Source organism: Heptranchias perlo, chromosome 18, assembly GCF_035084215.1.
Source record: "Heptranchias perlo isolate sHepPer1 chromosome 18, sHepPer1.hap1, whole genome shotgun sequence".
Taxonomy (NCBI): domain Eukaryota; kingdom Metazoa; phylum Chordata; class Chondrichthyes; order Hexanchiformes; family Hexanchidae; genus Heptranchias; species Heptranchias perlo.
Window position 1 is genome coordinate 49953602 of NC_090342.1, and position 18987 is coordinate 49972588.

General features: G+C 43.8%; 1 protein-coding gene across 1 annotated transcript in view; it reads right to left on the reverse strand.

The window, feature by feature from the left end:
- pnpla8 (patatin-like phospholipase domain containing 8) overlaps positions 1-18987 on the reverse strand; it is an 85982-nt gene that overhangs the window by 54103 nt on the left and 12892 nt on the right. The window contains exon 3 of the mRNA XM_067999887.1: positions 15278-15429. Within this exon, the coding sequence (XP_067855988.1) occupies positions 15278-15429 (152 nt within the window). The remainder of the gene's footprint in view (positions 1-15277; positions 15430-18987) is intronic.

Consider the following 18987-nt stretch of genomic DNA (forward strand, 5'->3'; position numbering starts at 1 on the left):
ATGACTCATAATTTATACTAAATGACTTACTAACAGACCAAAACAGATTTCATTAATTCCTCAGACAATGAAGGGAAAGTTGAGACAGAGGCACCAACTATAATGGCTGCTCCATCAGGGCGGATCCTGCTAGGATAGCCATTGTCTCAAAGTAACCACCTGTGACATCAAAGGCTATTTTTTTGGTTTAAAGCCCGTCAGATTCATTTTCAATTCACTTGTTTGTATTGGCAAGAATGAACTCCATGGAGTTAGAAGTGCCCATGTTACAAATTTCTAAGACAGATGTAAGGACACTGAAAAAGGACTCGATAGAAATTTTTTAAAATTGTTTGGTTATTTTGGCCGCAGAGCTTAAAGTATCACAAAATCAAGTAGTGTATTGCTATTTATTAGGATTTATTTTTGCTCTTGTATAATTTTATTTATTGCAATAAATTTAGGTTAGTAACTTTAGCCTATCATTATGGTGCTTTTCTGCCTTTGGAGAGATCAGGACTATGTAGGGGGCAGATTGTACTATATTCAGTATAGTTCGAGAGCAAAAAACTGGATCATTAGTCCAGAGACACACTACAACCCCTTCCAATACACGCATAAGGCCCATAGGAGGTGCAGACTTGTCTACGGCAGCTGTCTTTTGTAACAAACGCAACAGTGGAACTGGGTTTGACTCCTAGCAATTCTCAGTCATACATTTTCAAATGCAAGAGAAAAGAAAACACAAGAAGACTGCTTGAACTTCACAATCTCAAACAGTCTACCAGCATGTAAGCAGTAACAGTCATGTGAACAAGTCAGGCATTATTTTTTTATTTATTCATTCTAGGGATATGAGCATCCCTGGCAAGGCCAGCACCACCACCTACAAGTCACAAGTCAGGAGTATGATGGAATATTCTCAGCCAGTGTCTTCTTGAACCGCTGCGGTCCATGTGGTTAAGGTGCTCCCACAATGCTGTTAGGTAGGGAGTTCCAAGATTTTGACCCAGTGACAATGCAGGAATGGCGATATATGTCCAAGTCAGGATGGTGGGAGACTTGGAGATGATAGTGTTCCCATGCACCTGCTGCCCTTGTCCTTCTAGGAGGTGGAGGTTGTGGGTTTGGGAGGTGTAGCCGAGGAAGCCTTGGCAACTTGCTGCAGTGTATCCTGTAGACAGTACACATTGCAGCCACAGTACGCTGGTGATGGAGGGAGTGGACGTTTAAGCTGGTGGATGGGGTGACGATCAAGCAGACTGCTTTGTCCTGGATGGTATGGAGCTTCTTGAATGTAGTTGCAGCTGCAGACAAGTGGAGAGTATTCCATCATATGATATGCTCCTCCTGCGCTATGTGGGAAGTCATGGACACTACCGGTGTCCCTGGCGATTACGTGTGCAGGAAGTGTGTCCACCTGCAGCTACTGACTAACCGTATTTCGGAGCTGGAGCTGCGGGCGGATTCACTGTGGGGCATCCGCGATGCTGAGATTATCGTGGATAGCACGTTCAGTGAGGTGGTCACACCGCAGGTAAAGATTATGCAGGAAGAAAAGAAATGGGTGACCACCAGGAAGAGTATAAGGACTAGGCAGGTAGAGCAGGAGTCCCCTGGGGCCTTCTCCCTCTCAAACAGATATACCGCTTTGGATACTGTTGGGGGAGATGGCTTATCAGGGGAAAGCAGCAACAGCCAAGTTCGTGGCACCACGGGTGGCTCTGCTGCACAGGAGGGGAGGAATAAGAGTGGCAGGGCTATAGTGATAGGGGATTCAATTGTAAGGGGAACAGATAAGCGTTTCTGCGGCTGCAAACATGACTCCAGGATGGTATGTTGCCTCCCTGGTGCTAGGGCCAAGGATGTCAGGGAGCGGCAGCATGGCATTCTGGAGGCGGAGGGTAAACAGCCAATAGTCGTGGTCCATATCGGTACCAACGACATAGGTAAAAAAAGGGATGAGGTCCTGCAAGGTGAATTTAAGGAGTTAGGAGATAAATTAAAAAGCAGGACCTCAAAGGTAGTGATCTCAGGATTACTACCAGTGCCACGTGCTAGTGAGTATAGGAACAGGAAAATAGACCAGATGAATGCGTGGCTGCAGGGATGGTGTAGGAGGGAGGGATTTTGATTCCTGGGAGATTGGGACCGGTTCTGGGGAAGGTGGGACCTGTACAAGCGGGACGGGTTACACCCGAGCAGGACCGGGACCGATGTCCTCTCGGGGGTGTTTGCTAGTGCTGTTGGGGAAGGTTTAAACTAGAATGGCAGGAGGATGGGAACCCGAGCAGGGAGACAGAGGAGGGGGAAACAAGGATAGAAACAAAAGACAGAAAGGGAAGAAGCAATAGTGGAAGGCAGAGAAAACAAGGGCGAGAAACAAATAGGGCCATAGTGACTGGCAATCTTAAAAAGACAAGTCTAAAGGCATTGTGTCTTAATGCGCGGAGCATTCGCATTAAGCTAGATGAATTAACAGCGCAGATAAATATTAACGGTTATGATATAGTTGCGATTACGGAGACATGGCTGCAGGGTGACCAAGGATGGGAACTGAACATTCAAGGGTATTCAATATTTAGGAAGGACAGGCAAAAAGGGAAAGGAGGTGGGGGTAAAGGAGGAAATCAATGCAATAGTGAGGAAGGATATTGGCTCGGAAAATCACAATGTGGAATCTGTATGGGTGGAGCTCAGAAACACCAAGGGGCAGAAAATGTTGGTGGGGGTTGTCTATAGGCCCCCGAACAGTAGTGGAGATGCAGGGGAGGACATTAAACAGGAAACTAGAGAGGCATGCAAGAAGGGTACAACTATAATCATGGGTGACTTTAATCTACATCTAGATTGGTCAAACCAAATTAGCAATAATACTGTGGGGGAGGAATTCCTGGAGTGTGTCCATGATGGTTTTCTAGACCAATACGTTGAGGAACCAACTAGAGAACAGGCGATCCTAGACTGGGTGTTGTGCAACGAGAAAGGATTAATTAACAATCTTGTTGCGCAGGGTCCCTTAGGGAAGAGCGACCATAACATGATAGAATTCCTCATTAAGATGGAGAGTGAAGTAGTTAAATCCAAAACTAGGGTCCTGAACCTAAGTAAAGGAAATTACGAAAGTATGAGGTGCGAGTTGGCTATGATAGATTGGAGAACTTTACTAAAAGGGATGACTGTGGATAGGCAATGGCTAATATTTAAAGAACGTGCGCAGGAATTACAACAATTATTCATTCCTGTCTGGCGCAAAAATAAAATAGGAAAGGTGGCTCAACTGTGGCTTACAAAAGAAATTAGGGATAGTATTAGATCTAAAGAGGAGACATATAAAATTGCCAGAAAAAGCGGCAAGCCTGAGGATTGCGAGCAGCTCAGGATTCAGCAAAGGAGGACGAAGAGTGATTAAGAGAGTAAAAATAGAGTATGAGAGTAAACTAGCAGGGAACATAAAAACTGACTGCAAAAGCTTCTATAAATATGTCAAAAGAAAAAGATTAGTGAAAACAAATGTAGGTCCCTTACAGTCAGAAATGGGGGAAATTATAATCGGGAACAAAGAAATGGTAGAACAATTAAACACATACTTTGGTTCTGTCTTCACAAAGGAGGACACAAATAACCTCCTAGAAATGTTAGGGAACCAAGAGTCTAGTGAGAGGGAGGAACTGAAGGAAACCAGTACTAGTAAAAAAAAGTGCTGGGGAAATTAATGGGGCGAAAGGCTGACAAATCCCCAGGGCCTGATAATCTACATCCCAGAGTACTAAAGGAAGTGGGCCTGGAAATAGTGGATGCATTGGTGGTCATCTTCCAAAATTTGCTAGACTCTGGATCAGTTCCTACAGATTGGAGGGTGGCAAATGTAACCCCACTATTTAAAAAAGGAGGGAGAGAAAAAAAAGAGAATTACAGACCAGTTAGCCTAACATCAGTAGTGGGGAAAATGCTAGAGTCTATTATAAAAGATGTGATGACAGAACACTTGGAGGGCATTAACGGGACTGGACAAAGTCAGCATGGGTTTATGAAAGGGAAATCACGCTTAACAAATCTACTGGAGTTTTTTTTGAGGATGTAACTAGTAGAATAGATAGGGGAGAACCAGTGGATGTGGTGTATTTGGATTTTCAGAAGGCTTTTGATAAGGTCCCACACAAGAGGTTAGTGTGCAAAATTAAAACACATGGGATTGGGGGGAATATACTGGCATGGATTGAGAACTGGTTGACAGACAGGAAACAGAGAGTAGGAATAAACAGGTCTTTTTCCAGGTGGCAGGCAGTGACTAGTGGGGTATCGTAGGGATCAGTGCTTGGGCCCTAGCTATTCACAATATATATCAATGATTTGGATGAGGGAACTAAATGTAACATTTCCAAGTTTGCAGATGATACAAAGCTGGGGTGGAATGTGAGCTGTGAGGAGGATGCAAAGAGGCTCCAATGTGATTTAGATAAGTTGGGTGAGTGGGCAAGAACATGGCAGATGCAGTATAACGTGGATAAATGTGAGATTATCCACTTTGGTTGTAAAAACAGAAAAGCAGATTATCTGAATGGTAATAGATTGGGAAAAGAGGAGGTGCAACGAGACCTGGGTGTCCTTGTACATCAGTCGCTGAAAGTGAGCATTCAGGTGCAGCAAGCAGTTAGCGAGGCGAATGGTATGTTGGCCTTCATTGCAAGAGGATTTGAGTACAGGAGCAGGGATGTCTTACTGCAGTTATACAGGGCCTTGGTGAGACCATATCTGGAGTATTGTGTGCAGTTGTGGTCTCCTTATCTGAGGAAGGCTGTCCTTGCCATGGAGGGAGTGCAACAAAGGTTTTACAGACTAATTCCAGGGTTGGCAGGACTGATGTATGAGGAGAAATTGGGTCGACTAGACCTATATTCACTAGAGTTTAGAAGAATGAGAGGTGATCTCATCAAAACATATAAAATTCTAACAGGACTAGACAGACGAGATGCAGGGAGGATGTTCCCGATGGCTTGGGAGTTCAGAACCAGGGGTCACAGTCTCAGGATACGGGGTATGCCATTTAGAACCGAGATGAGGAGCAATTTCTTCACTCAGAGGGTGGTGAACCTGTGGAATTCTCTACCACAAAAGGCAGTGGAGGCCAAGTCATTAAATATATTCAAGAAGGAGACAGATATATTTCTTAATGCTAAAGGGATCAAGGGATATGGGGAAAAAGCGGGAACAGGGTACTGAGTTAGACGATCAGCCATGATCATTTTGAATGGCGGAGCAGGCCCGAAGGGCCGAATGGCCTCCTCTTGCTCCTATTTTCTATGTTTCTATACTCCTGACTTGTGCCTTTTAGGTGGCGGAGAGGCTTTGGGGAGTCAGGAGGTGAACCACTCGCCACATAATACTCAGCCTCTGACCTGCTCCAGTAGCCAGAACATTTATGTGACTGGTCCAGTTGAGTTTCTGCTCAATGTTGATTGGGAGGGGTTCAGCAATGGTAATACTTGTAATATAATGCCACTGAATGTCATTATATGCTATGAACAGCTGCTGCTCTCAAGATTCTTCCTGTTTCTTACCTGAGCTCAGTTGCAATTAATTCATTTTCAACTGTTAACTTTTTTTGAACTGGTTTGTACTGTTTTATATACAGCCAACAGCAGTTTTCTTCACCCCCTTCAACAAGATGTCTCTGTCTCTCCCCCCACCTGTATGCTCATTAGAGAATGCAACTTTTACTGTGGGCGACCTAGACTCTATATCAACAACTACAAGGTCTCAATAGCACAACCACCTTCAAGCTAACAGGTCCTGCTCTTGTAAAACAGGATTAATACATCCACCGTAATGATGTATTTTTAGCTTGCTTTTGTCTCACTGTTTGGATGCTTCTCGTTTAGCAGTACATTGCATTAATGTTCCAGTATAAAGCTATTAAGGCTGGAACACTGTGTCCCTCCAGGTGCTTCAAAATCGATATTGCAATCCCTTCCTCAGAAAGGGAGGAGCTGCTAGTAAGATGAAGTCACCTCCAGGGTTCAAAGCAATTATTCCATTGGCTCAGGGCGAGGTTATAAACTGATCCCTCTCTTGCAACTGTCTCAAGCCCTTACAGGGTTTAAGCTGAACAGCGTGAAATCCTGCTGGATTATATCCACTGAAGAAAGCCCAAGAGACCATCTGTTAACAGTAAGAAGCCTTTGCCCCTAACTTCAAAGTATGTAGTGAGTTGCTGCAATTTTTATTTGTACCTGGATTGAGGTTTGTCAAGGAAGGAAATACCCATGTGGTTCATAATATCATAGAAGGTACAGCACAGGAGGAGGCCATTCGGCCCATCGTGCCTGCTCTTTGAAAGAGCTATCCAATCAGTCTCTTTCCCTATAGCCCTGTAAATTTTTTCCCTTCAAGTATTTATCCAATTCCCTTTTGAAAGTTATTACTGAATCTGCTTCCACCATACTTTCATGATGTGGAGATGCCGGTGATGGACTGGGGTTGACAATTGTAAACAATTTTACAACACCAAGTTATAGTCCAGCAATTTTATTTTAAATTCACAAGCTTTCGGAGGCTTCCTCCTTCCTCAGGTGAACGTTGTTGGAAATGAGTCATTTCCAACAACATTCACCTGAGGAAGGAGGAAGCCTCCGAAAGCTTGTGAATTTAAAATAAAATTGCTGGACTATAACTTGGTGTTGTAAAATTGTTTACAACCATACTTTCAGGCAGTGCATTCCAGATCATAACAACTCGCATAAAAAAATGTTTCCTCATGTCGCCTCTGGCTCTTTTGGCGATTACCTTAAATCTGTGTCCTCTGGTTACCGGCCCTTCTACCATTGGAAACACTTTCTCTTTATTTACTCTGTCAAAGTCATTCATGATTTTGAACACCTCTATCAAATCTCCCCTTTAGCTTCTTTGTTCTAAGGAGAACAACCCCAGCTTCTCCAGTCTCTCCACATAACTGAAGTCCCTTATCCCTGGCACTATTCTAGTAAATCTCTTCTGCACCCTCTCCAAGACCTTGATATCCTTCCTAAAGTGTGATGCCCAGAATTGAACATAATACTCCAGCTAAGGCCTAACCAGTGTTTTATAAAGGTTTAGCATAACTTCCTTGCTTTTGTACTCTATGCCTCTCATAATAAAAAAGCATTTGGGATCCTGGTCTTTAACAGCCTTCTCAACTTGTCATGCCGCCTTCAAAGATTTGTGTATGTGCACCCCCAGGTCTCTCTGTTCCTGCACCCCCTTTAAAATTGTACCATTTAGTTTATATTGCCTCTCCTCATTCTTCATTTTTCAGTCTTTATGGTAGAGGACACTAAGAATATCCCAACACTGGACAAACAGGGGGGTCTAGGGGGGGGAGGAGCTAAATACGATTAAAATCACTAAGGAATTGGTACTCAGTAAATTAATGGGACTCAAGGCGGATAAATCACCTGGAACTGATGGCTTACATCCGAGGGTCTTGAGGGAAGTGGCAGTAGGGATTGTGGATGCTTTGGTAATAATTTTCCAAAATTCTCTGGACTCGGCAAAGGTCCCGGCAGATTGGAAAACTGCTAATGTAACACCCTTATTTAAAAAGGGTAGTAGGCAGAAGGCTGGAAATTACAGACCAGTTAGCCTAACATCTGTGGTGGGTAAAATTTTGGAGTCTATTATTCAGGAGACAGTAGCGGAACATTTGGATAAACATAATTTAATAGGACTAAGTCAGCATGGCTTTACGAAGGGGAAGTCATGTCTGATAAATTTGCTTGAGTTCTATGAGGATATAACGTACAGGGTGGATAAAGGGGAACCAGTGGACGTAGTGTATTTGGACTTCCAGAAGGCATTCGACAAGGTGCCACATAAAAGATTATTGCTCAAGATAAAGAATCACTGGATTGGGGGTAATATTCTGGCATGGGTGGAGGATTGGTTATCTAACAGGAAGCAGAGAGTTGGGATAAATGGTACATTCTCGGACTGGCAACCTGTAGCCAGTGGTGTTCCGCAGGGGTCGATGCTGGGTCCCCAACTCTTTACAATCTATATTAACGATTTGGAGGAGGGGACCGAGTGTAACATATCAAAGTTTGCAGATGATACAAAGATGGGAGGGAAAGTAGAGAGTGAGGAGGACATAAAAAACCTGCAAGGGGATATAGACAGGCTGGGTGAGTGGGCGGAGATTTGGCAGATGCAATACAATATTGGAAAATGTGAGGTTATGCACTTTGGCAGGAAAAATCGGAGAGCAAGTTATTATCTTAATGGCGAGAAACTGGAAAGTACTGCAGTACAAAGGGATCTGGGGGTCCGAGTGCAAGAAAATCAAAAAGTTAGTTTGCAGGTGATCAAGAAGGCCAACGGAATGTTGGCTTTTATTGCTAGGGGGATAGAATATAAAAACAGGGAGGTATTGCTGCAGTTATATAAGGTATTGGTGAGACCGCACCTGGAATACTGCATACAGTTTTGGTCTCCATACTTAAGAAAAGACATACTTGCTCTCGAGGCAGTACAAAGAAGGTTCACTCGGTTAATCCCAGGGATGAGGGGTTGGACATATGAGGAGAGGTTGAGTGGATTGGGACTCTACTCATTGGAGTTCAGAAGAATGAGAGGCAATCTTATTGAAACATATAAGATTGTGAAGGGGCTTGATCGGGTGGATGCGGTAAGGATGTTCCCAAGGATGGGTGAGACTAGAACTAGGGGGCATAATCTTAGAATAAGGGGCTGCTCTTTCAAAACTGAGATGAGGAGAAACTTCTTCACTCAGAGGGTGGTAGGTCTGTGGAATTTGCTGCCCCAGGAAGCTGTGGAAGCTACATCATTAAATAAATTTAAAACAGAAATAGACAGTTTCCTAGAAGTAAAGGGAATTAGGGGTTACGGGGAGCGGGCAGGAAATTGGACATGAATTTAAATTTGAGGTTAGGATCAGATCAGCCATGATCTTATTGAATGGCGGAGCAGGCTCGAGGGGCCGATTGGCCTACTCCTGCTCCTATTTCTTATGTTCTTATGTTCCTACCAAAATGCACCACTTCACACTTCTCTGCGTTAAATTTCATCTGTCATGTGTATCTGTCCATTTCACCAGTCTATATCTTCCTGAAGTCTGTTACTATCCTCCACATTGTTTACTACATTACCGAGTTTTGTGTCATCTGCAAACTTTGAAATTATACCCTCTGTACCCAAGTCCAAGTCATTAATATAAATCAAAAAGAGCAGTGGTCCTAATACTGTCCCCCAGGGAACATGACTGTATACTTCTTCCAGTCTGAAAAGCAACCGTTCACCACTACTCTCTGCTTTCTGCCCCACCAATTTTGTATCCACGTTGCTACTGTCCCTTTAATCCCATGGGCTATAATTTTGCTAACATGTCTATGATGTGGTACTTTATCAAATGCATTTTGAAAGTCCATATATACATCAACCGCACTACCCTCATCAACCCTCTCTGTTACTTCATCAAAGAACTCAATCAAGTTAATCAAACACAATTTTCCTTTAACAAATCCGTGCTGACTTTATTTATTAGCCCATACTTTTCCCAAGTACAAATTAATTTTTGTCCCAGATTATTGTCTCTAAATGTTTCCCCACCCCAGGAAGCTGTGGGAGCTGCATCATTAAATAAATTTAAAACAGAAATAGACAGTTTCCTAGAAGTAAAGGGAATTAGGGGTTACGGGAAGCGGGCAGGAAATTGGACATGAATTTAGATTTGAGGTTAGGATCAGATCAGCCATGATCTTATTGAATGGCAGAGCAGGCTTGAGGGGCCGATTGGCCTACTCCTGCTCCTATTTCTTATGTTCTTATCGCCATTAGGCTGACTGGCCTGTAATTGCTGGGTTTATTCCTCTCCCCTTTTTTGAACAGGGGTATAACATTTGCAACCCTCCAGTCCTCTGGCACCATCCCCATATCTAAGAAGGAGAGGAAGATTATGGCCAGAGCCTCCGCAGTTTCCACCCTTACTTCCCTCAGTAACCTAGGATGCAGCATATCTGGACTGGGTGACTTTTCTACTTTGAATACTGCCAATCTTTTAAGTAACTCCTCTATCTATTTTTACCCTATCCAATATCACTACTACTTCCTCCTTTACTGCTCTCGCGAAGACGGATGTGAAGTATTCATTTAGTGTTTCAGCCATGCCCTCTGCCTCCACAATAAGATCTCCTTTTTTGTCCCTAATCGGTGCACCCTTCCCTTGTCTACCCTTTTACTATTTATATGTTTATAAAAGACTTTTGGGTTCCCTTTTGTGTTAGTCGCTAATCTATTCTCATACTCTCTCTTTGTCCTTCCTTTTTTAGATCTCCTCTGTACTTTCTGTATTCAGCCTGGTTCTCTACTGTATTGTGAACCTTACATTTGTCATAAGCCTCCTTTTTCTGTTTCATTTTAATCTCTATATAAGAACTTAAGAAATAGGAGCAGGAGTAGGCTCTTAGGTCCCTTGAGCCTGCTCCGCCATTCAATTGGATCATGGCTGATCTTCGACCTCAACTCCACTTTCCCCCCCCACCGATCTCCATAACCCTGGATTCCCTTAGAGTCCAAAAATCTATCCATCTCAGCCTTGAAGAAATTCAATGACTCAGCGTCCACAGCCCTCTGGGGAAGAGTATTCCAAAGATACACAACCCTCTGCGTGAAGAAATTCCTCCTCATCTCAATCTTGAATGGCCAACCCCGTATCCTGTGATTATGCTCCCTAATTCTAGACTCTCCAGCCAGGGGAAACAATCACTCAGCATCTACCCTGTCAAGCCCCCTCAGAATCTTGTATGTTTCAATGAGATCACCTCTCATTCTTCTAAACACCAGAAAGTATAGACCCATTCCACTCAACCTCTCTTCATAGGACAACCCTCTCAACCCAGGAATTAATCAAGTGAAACTTTGTTGCACCGCCTCTAAGGCAAGTTTATCCTTCCTTAGATAAAGAGGCCAAAACTGTACACAGTACTCCAGGTGAGATCTCACAAATGCCCTGTACAACTGAAGTAAGACCTCCTCACTCTTGTACTCCAACCCCTTGCAATAAAGGCCAACATGCCATTTGCCTTCCTAATTGCTTGCTGTACCTGTATACTAACTGTTTGTGTTTCTTGTACGAGGACACCCAAGTCTCTCTGAACACCAACATTTAATAGCTTCTCACCATTTAAACAATATTCTGTTTTTCTATTCTTCCTACCAAAGTGAATAACCTCACATTTCCCCACATTATACTCCATCTGCCACCTTCTTGCCCACTCCCTTAACCTGTCAATATCCCTTTGCAGACTCTGTCCTCCTCACAGTTTGCTTTCCCACCTAATTTTGTATCATCAGCAAACTTGGATACATTACACTTGGTCCCTTCATTTAAGTCATTAATATAGATTGTAAATAGCGGAGGCTAAAGCACCAATCCTTGCAGCACCCCACTGGTTACAGCCTGCCAACCTGAGAATGTCCCATTTATCTCTACTATATGTTTTCTGTCCTTTAACCAATCCTCTATCCATGCTAATATATTACCCCCAACCCCATGAGCCCTCATCTTGTGTACAACCTTTTATGTGTCACCTTATCAAAAGCATTTTGAAAATCCAAATATACTACATTCACTGGTTCTCCTTTATCTACCCTGCTAGTTGCATCCTCAAAAAACGCTAATAAATTTATTAAACAAGATTTCCCTTTCATAAAACCATGTTGACTCTGCCTAATCATATTATGATTTTCTAAGTGCCCTGTTACCACTTCCTTAATAATGGAGTTCAGCATTTTCCTGACTACTGATGTCAGGCTAACTGGCCTATAGTTCTCTGTTCTCTCTCTTCCTCCTTCCTTGAATAGCGGTGTTACATTTGCTACCTTCCAATCCACTGGGAGCGTTCCAGAATCTAGAGAATTTTGGAAGATCATAACCAATGCATCCACTATCTCTGCACCCTCTAAAAGCCTCTTTCATAACCCTCGGATGTAGGCCATCAGATCCAGGGGATTTGTCGGCTTTTAGTCTCATTCGTTTGTCCAGTACTTTTTCTCTAGTGATATTAATTGTTTTAAATTCCTCACTCTCATTTACCCCTTGGTTCCCCATTATTTCTGGTATGCTTTTTGTGTCTTCTACTATGAAGACAGATACAAAATATTTGTTTAACGCATCTGCCATTTCCTTATTCCCCATTTTAATTTCTCCTGTCTCAACCTCTAAGGGACCCACGTTTACTTTTGCTACTCTTCTTTTTTACATACTTGTAGAAGCTCTTACAATCCGTTTTTATATTTCTTGCTAGTTTACTTTCATATTCTATTTTCTCCCTATCTTTAGTCATCCAGGGAGCTCTAGCTTTTGGATGCCCTTCCTTTCCCCCTCGTAGGGACGTGTCTGCTCTGTACCCGAACCATCTCCTCCTTGAAAGCCTCCCATTGTTCAATGACGATTTTGCCTACCAATTTTGGATTCCAATCCACCTGGGCAGGATCCCTCTTTAATTCACTGAAATTTGCCCTCCTCCAGATAAGCATTTTCACATTTGATTGTTCCTTGCCCTTTTCCATATCTATTCTAAACCTAATGATATTATGATCACTGTGCAGTGTATCCAAATGCTCCCCCACTGAAACATGCTCCACCTGCCCCACTTCATTTCCCAGAACTAGATCCAGCAGTGTTTCCTTCCTTGTTGGGCTGAGAACACACTGTTCCAGAAAGTTTTTGAACACATTTCAGGAATTCCTCCCCCTCTTTGCCCTTTACACTGTTACTGTCCCAGTCTATATTGGGATAATTGATGTCCCCCATTATCACAACTCTATAGTTCGTGCATCTTTCTGTGATTTTCCTGCAAATTTGCTCCTCTAACTCCTTCCCACTATTTGGTGTCCTGTAGTATACACCCAGTAGCATAATAGCTCCTCTATTGTTCCTTAATTCTAACCAAATAGATTCTGTCTTTGACCCCCTCAACTACATCATCCCTTTCCGGTGCTATAATAGTTTCTTTGATCAATACTGCCACCACCCCCCTCCCCATCTCCTTTCTTTCCTTAATACCTTGTAGCCAGGAATATTAAGTACCCAATCCTCCCCTTTGAGTCAGGTGTCTGTTATTGCCACTATATCATAGTCCCATGTGGTGACTTGAGCCTGCAGCTCACCAACCTTATTTACCACACTACATGTATTTACGCACTTGCACTCCAATCTCATCTTAGGTTGCCTCGCATTTGCCCCCAGTCTGATCCCTCCTATTTCTGAACTATTCTTTACTCTAGTGCTACCTGTCCCTCCCAGTCCTCTGTGCACCTTGTTTCTCCTCTCTAATGTTTCATCCTGCTGCCTATCCCCCTGCCAAATTAGTTTAAACACTTCCCCTCAGCACTAGTTAAGTTTCTTGCAAGGACAAAGGCCCCAGCTCTGTTGAGGTGCAATCCGTCCATCTTGAACAGATCCCTCCTGCCCAGAACTGGTCCCAATGCCCCAGGAATCTAAAGCCCTCCCTCCTGCACCATTGCTCCAGCCACTTGTCTTATCCTAATATTCCTTTACTCACTCGTGCATGGCACTGGGGGTAATCCAGAGATTACTACCTTTGAGGTCCTTTTTTTTAAAAAAAAAACTTCCAGCAGGACCTCGACCCTTTTCCTTCCTATGTCATTGGTTCCCACATGGACTACAACTTCTGGCTGTTCCCCTTCCCTCCTCAAAATGTTCTACACCCTCTCTGTTGGCACCAGGGAGGCAACACACCATGCGGGACTCACACCGGTAATTGAAGAAATGCCTGTCTTATCCCTTCAACTATTAAATCCCCTATAACAACTGCATTTCTTTCCCCCACCTCCCCTCCGCCCCCCCGGTGCAGCTTAGTCTCCCTCGGTGCTGTGGATATACTCCTGACTGCACTCTCCTGAGGTGTCAACACTGAATACCGGTTTGTGAGCGTCACACTGCCAGGGGGATCCTGCAGTGCCTGCCTGTTCCTCCTAGTCTGTCTGGTGGTCACCCACTCCCTCTCTGTCTGAACTCTCTTTAGCTGAAGGGTGACCACCTCCTGTATCATGCTATCCATGAAACTGTCAGCTTCCCGTATGCACTGTACTGAAGCCAGCCGCCCCTCAAGCTCAGAAACTCTGAGCTCAAGCTGTTAGCGGCACTACCTGAACATGTGGTTTTCCAGGACACACAACGTGTTCTGGAGTTCCCATATGGCATAGGATGTGCATGTGACAGGCCTCAGCTGTCCTGCAACGTTAGCTAACAGTTATTTAAACTGTTTGTTTAGCTTTAAGACAAGTTACTCCTCCTGTGATATGCTGCTATTTACTGTTTAGCTGACACTAAAACATGAACCACTGAAAAACACTAAGCACTAAAATATACTAACCACTAAGAACAATAACCATTAAAAACACTAATCAATGAACTAAATATTTACTGACTTACCCTTGGCTCTCCTCCTTGTCCTGTGACGTCATTTTTTGACTTTTTCTTGATTTTTGATTCTTTGTGCGGCTCCCTTTATGCTCCGTTCAGTCTTAGTCTATAGTTGTTGTAAATAAGTCTTGCTCAGCTGTCCCAAGAAAATCTATCCCTGGTTAGTGTTATTGCTTTGCACTAGCTAAAATTCTGAACTTTGGGTGAAACTGGCCCTAATTCTATTCCTAAGTAGACCCCTATCCCTTGCACTTTCCCCCAGGAATGTGTCTTCAGCAGAGTCCCAGGTGAGCACTTCTAATGCATCAGTGCAAATTTTTATACTCCTTATGGTTTTTGAGAAAGATTGCCCGGTTATACTCAATTGCAGACACAATGGACTACTGACTCACACCAATTAGTAAGTGGGTTGAGGTTGGCCTGGTTCTTTTAATGCAGGATCCTTATAGACATTAGAGGGAAACCATTATCCCGTCACTGTAGGCTGGATTTGAATTGAGATGCCAGTAAAAGCGCAGTGCATTAACAAACCTTCCTTCTCTCAATGTATTAACAATATCATTACACAACGTTGTAGGTTAAAGTCAAAGTCATTTTGCTGTCGGAAGGAGCCATCAAAAGCTAAGCAACCCCACCCCATCAAACAAAAAGGGCGAGTGCAACATCAAAGTCACAGATGGGTCGTCAAGCGACCAACCAAAAAGCAGCACGGGCAGGAACCTAGGGAACTATTTGCTCAATCTCTTGGTCAGGGATAGTATGCTGTTGGGTGAAGATGAAGACGAGGGAGGGCCACCTCGGTGCAATATTAAAAGCCACACTTGAAACATTTATTAAAATCAAAAAATCAATTACCTCGTTCCTCCTCCGTCAATAGCCAGGACTCTAATGCCACGGCCTTTGACAGGGTCTGTATATCCGATCAAAGCCAGAGCCTCCCTGACAGCATTCTGAAGGGTATCATCACTTGCCTGCCTCAGGCGTAACAAACAAGGAATTAGCTTCTCCTGTTTTAAAAAAATAATAATTTTTGAAAGCTTGAAGTATTCATCACAGGATTTATATTGCATGTTTAATGGAATAAAAGTTAGTACGGCTAGCTAGTCTTGCCAAAATGAAAATGAAATATCCATGAAAAAAACTCAGCAGAAAGGCAATAGAGACATATTTGTATGCCCTGTAATTGTCCACAGCCAGCTCTCCGGTGCTTCTAAGTGCTCGAATATGTTCTACAAAGTGCAACAGCAGTTCTTAGTGGCAGTCAACGTATACCACAACTGAATCTAACTTTTTTGCTGAAATCAACATTTAAAAACTAGTCCCCGGTTTTAACTGCAGGCCAGTTTTGGACGGGAGTAAACTTAATGGACCAAATGCTCTTTTTTTCTAACATTCTTTACAATATCACCAGTTTATTTAATCTATTAGTACTTATTTAGCATTTTGGTAATAGTACCTCGGCTGGGGTGGGGGGGGGGGGGGGGGGGGATGAGAGAGAAATCCTACTCACGCCAATACACTTGAATGTGTGCAATGCAATTCTTACTAATACTCTGAATTCATTACCTCAAAATTATTCGCACCACTACAGCACCAGTGACAGATCATACTGCCATCAGCACTTCACCCTGGCGTTACTTGTCAAATGTTTTCTTATGGCAACACTCAATTTTGGAAGGACTAGAATCCTAGTGACAACAGTTATAAATTGAGGTGTGTCAACATTGTTAAAAATGGAGTGTGCTGTCATCTTTCCATTCAAAAGTCCTATGTCAACTGTGTCTATGGATTTTCCAATATTGTGTCCACAACTTAGCAATGCCTGTCCTGTAACATTTTTAATAGGATTTTCCCATTAATGTGACATCTCTGTGATACTAGAATAATTTAAGACCTGTTTTGGGTCAGCCTGCAGATCCACATTCTGGCCACTGAGTGACACTGTGGAGACCTCTTCTCAGTACTGAATCTCATTGCCTTGATAAGATTTTTATGAGATGAATGAATAGGTGAGATCTTCACTTAAATTTTAATCACATAACTGATATTAGCTTTGTTCATTTCCCCCTCCAAGTATTGTTTTTCCCCCAAAATTTCTTGGCTCTTCTTCTGTGCAGCCTCCAGCCAGCCTCTCACATTTTCATCCCAGCCCGAGATTTTTCACATCAACTTAATTTTTAATTTCAATCCAAGTAATGTGTTTTAAATTTCAATGGCTATATCTTTGTTATATTAATATTTTATATTTAAATATTTTTACATTTTCATGGTCCAATTATTCTGGCCTTCTTTCCTGTCCCCCCTCATTTGCTGGTGGCCTATTCACGGCACAACAACGCCAATTCCTTGGCCAATATTCACCCGTCCCTGCAGCTGTGTAATAAAATTTTCTCCACCTGTCATGGGCCCACACAGCTTCATAATTCTACGCCAACGCGTACTCTTTCTTTTTCTGAGTTCTGCAGAACAGCTCCCTGGAACCTGTGCCCTTGTAATTGAAGTGTCTCCCTGCTCCCTCAAAGGCCCAACTCACTGATTCACAACCCCCAATTGTTGGAATTAAACATGTATCCCATCACTCAGAAGGACCCTGTGATAGTGCATTCAGGCCCTAGAGATGGGAAGTCCTGCAACCTCCCATAATCATTCCAGCCAGGGTGAGGTGTCAGTCCACTGAGAGCACATTCAAGCCCACTTACTCCCTGCAACCCCCACCCACTGAAAGGATATTGGGGCCCTGGAAATGGGATTGCTTGCACCCCACTCACTCCCTGCAACCCCCGCCCATTGAAAGAATATCAGAGTCCTGAAGATGGAATTGCTTCCATCCCCACTCACCAAAACTCCCCCATCTCCGCTTTCTTGTGCCCCCACATCTCTCCCCTCCCTCATCTGGATCCAATTATCCCCTACACCCTCTATAGCCCTGCTTGACCTAAATACTGTACTTGGTCTTAACGTCCCGTGTGCAACGTCACGGTAGATCAAATAACACTTGTGAAAACTTTGCACTTAGTTTTACAACGCTAGGAAATCGCTTCACGTTCAACCCTTGACTAGTGTGTAGTGGTGATGTGGAGATGCCGGTGATGGACTGGGGTGGACAAATGTAAGGAATCTTACAACACCAGGTTATAGTCCAACAGTTTTATTTTAAAATCACAAGCTTTCGGAGATTATCGCCTTCGTCAGGTGAGTGAGTGAAAGGTTCTCAAATCGCATATCTTATATTAGGCTGGGACACGATCACACCAATCAAAGGTGTCATTGGTGTTCAGACAGGTTAGCCACGGAAAACAGTACTGAATACACAATGGATCAGATTACAAAGCCAGAGAGAGAAAGAGACCCGAAAGGCAGAGAGAGAGAAAGAGAGAGAGAGAATGTCCAGTTGTATTAAAAAGATAACTTTTTTTTTCCTGCTGGTAGGGTTACGTGTAGCGTGACATGAACCCAAGCACGACATGTACGTCGAGGGAATCCTGAAACCCATCGTACAGGGAACCCCCAGCTTCTGTCACGACACTACAGACTTCCTACAAAAACTCAGCACCCACGGACCAGTTGAACCAGGAACACTTCTCACCACGATGGACGTCTCGGCACTCTACACCAGTATCCCCCACGATGACGGCATCGCTGCAACAGTCTCAATACTCAACACCAACAACAGCCAATCTCCGGATGCCATCCTACAACTCATCCGCTTCATCCTGGATCACAATGTCTTCACCTTCAATAACCAGTTCTTTACCCAAACACACGGAACAGCCATGGGGACCAAATTTGCACCCCAATATGCCAACATTTTCATGCACAAGTTCGAGCACGACTTCTTCACTGCACAGGACCTCCAACCAACGCTATACACCAGATACATCGACGACATTTTCTTCCTATGGACCCACGGCGAAGAATCACTGAAGAGACTACACGATAACATCAACAAGTTCCATCCCACCATCAAACTCACCATGGACTACTCCTCAGAATCGGTTTCTTTCTTGGACACACAAATCTCCATCAAAGACGGGCACCTCACTCTACCGCAAGCCCACGGACAACCTCACGATGCTCCACTTTTCCAGCTTCCACCCTAACCATGTCAAAGAGGCCATCCCCTATGGACAGGCCCTACGAATACACAGGATCTGCTCAGACGAGGAGGAACGCGATGGACACCTAACGGCGCTGAAAGACGCCCTTGTAAGAACCGGATATGACGCTCGACTTGTCGATCGACAGTTCCGACGGGCCACAGCGAAGAATCGCATAGACCTCCTCAGAAAACAAACACGGGACGCAACCAACAGAGTACCCTTCGTCGTCCAGTACTTCCCCGGAACGGAAAAACTACGCCATGTTCTCCGCAACCTTCAACATGTCATCGATGACGACGAACACCTCACTAAGGCCAACCCCACGCCTCCTCTACTCGCCTTTAAACAGCCACCCAACCTCAACCAGACCATCGCTCGCAGCAAATTACCCAGCTTTCAGGAGAACAGCATCCACGACACCACACAATCCTGCCACGGCAACCTCTGCAAGACATGCCAGATGAT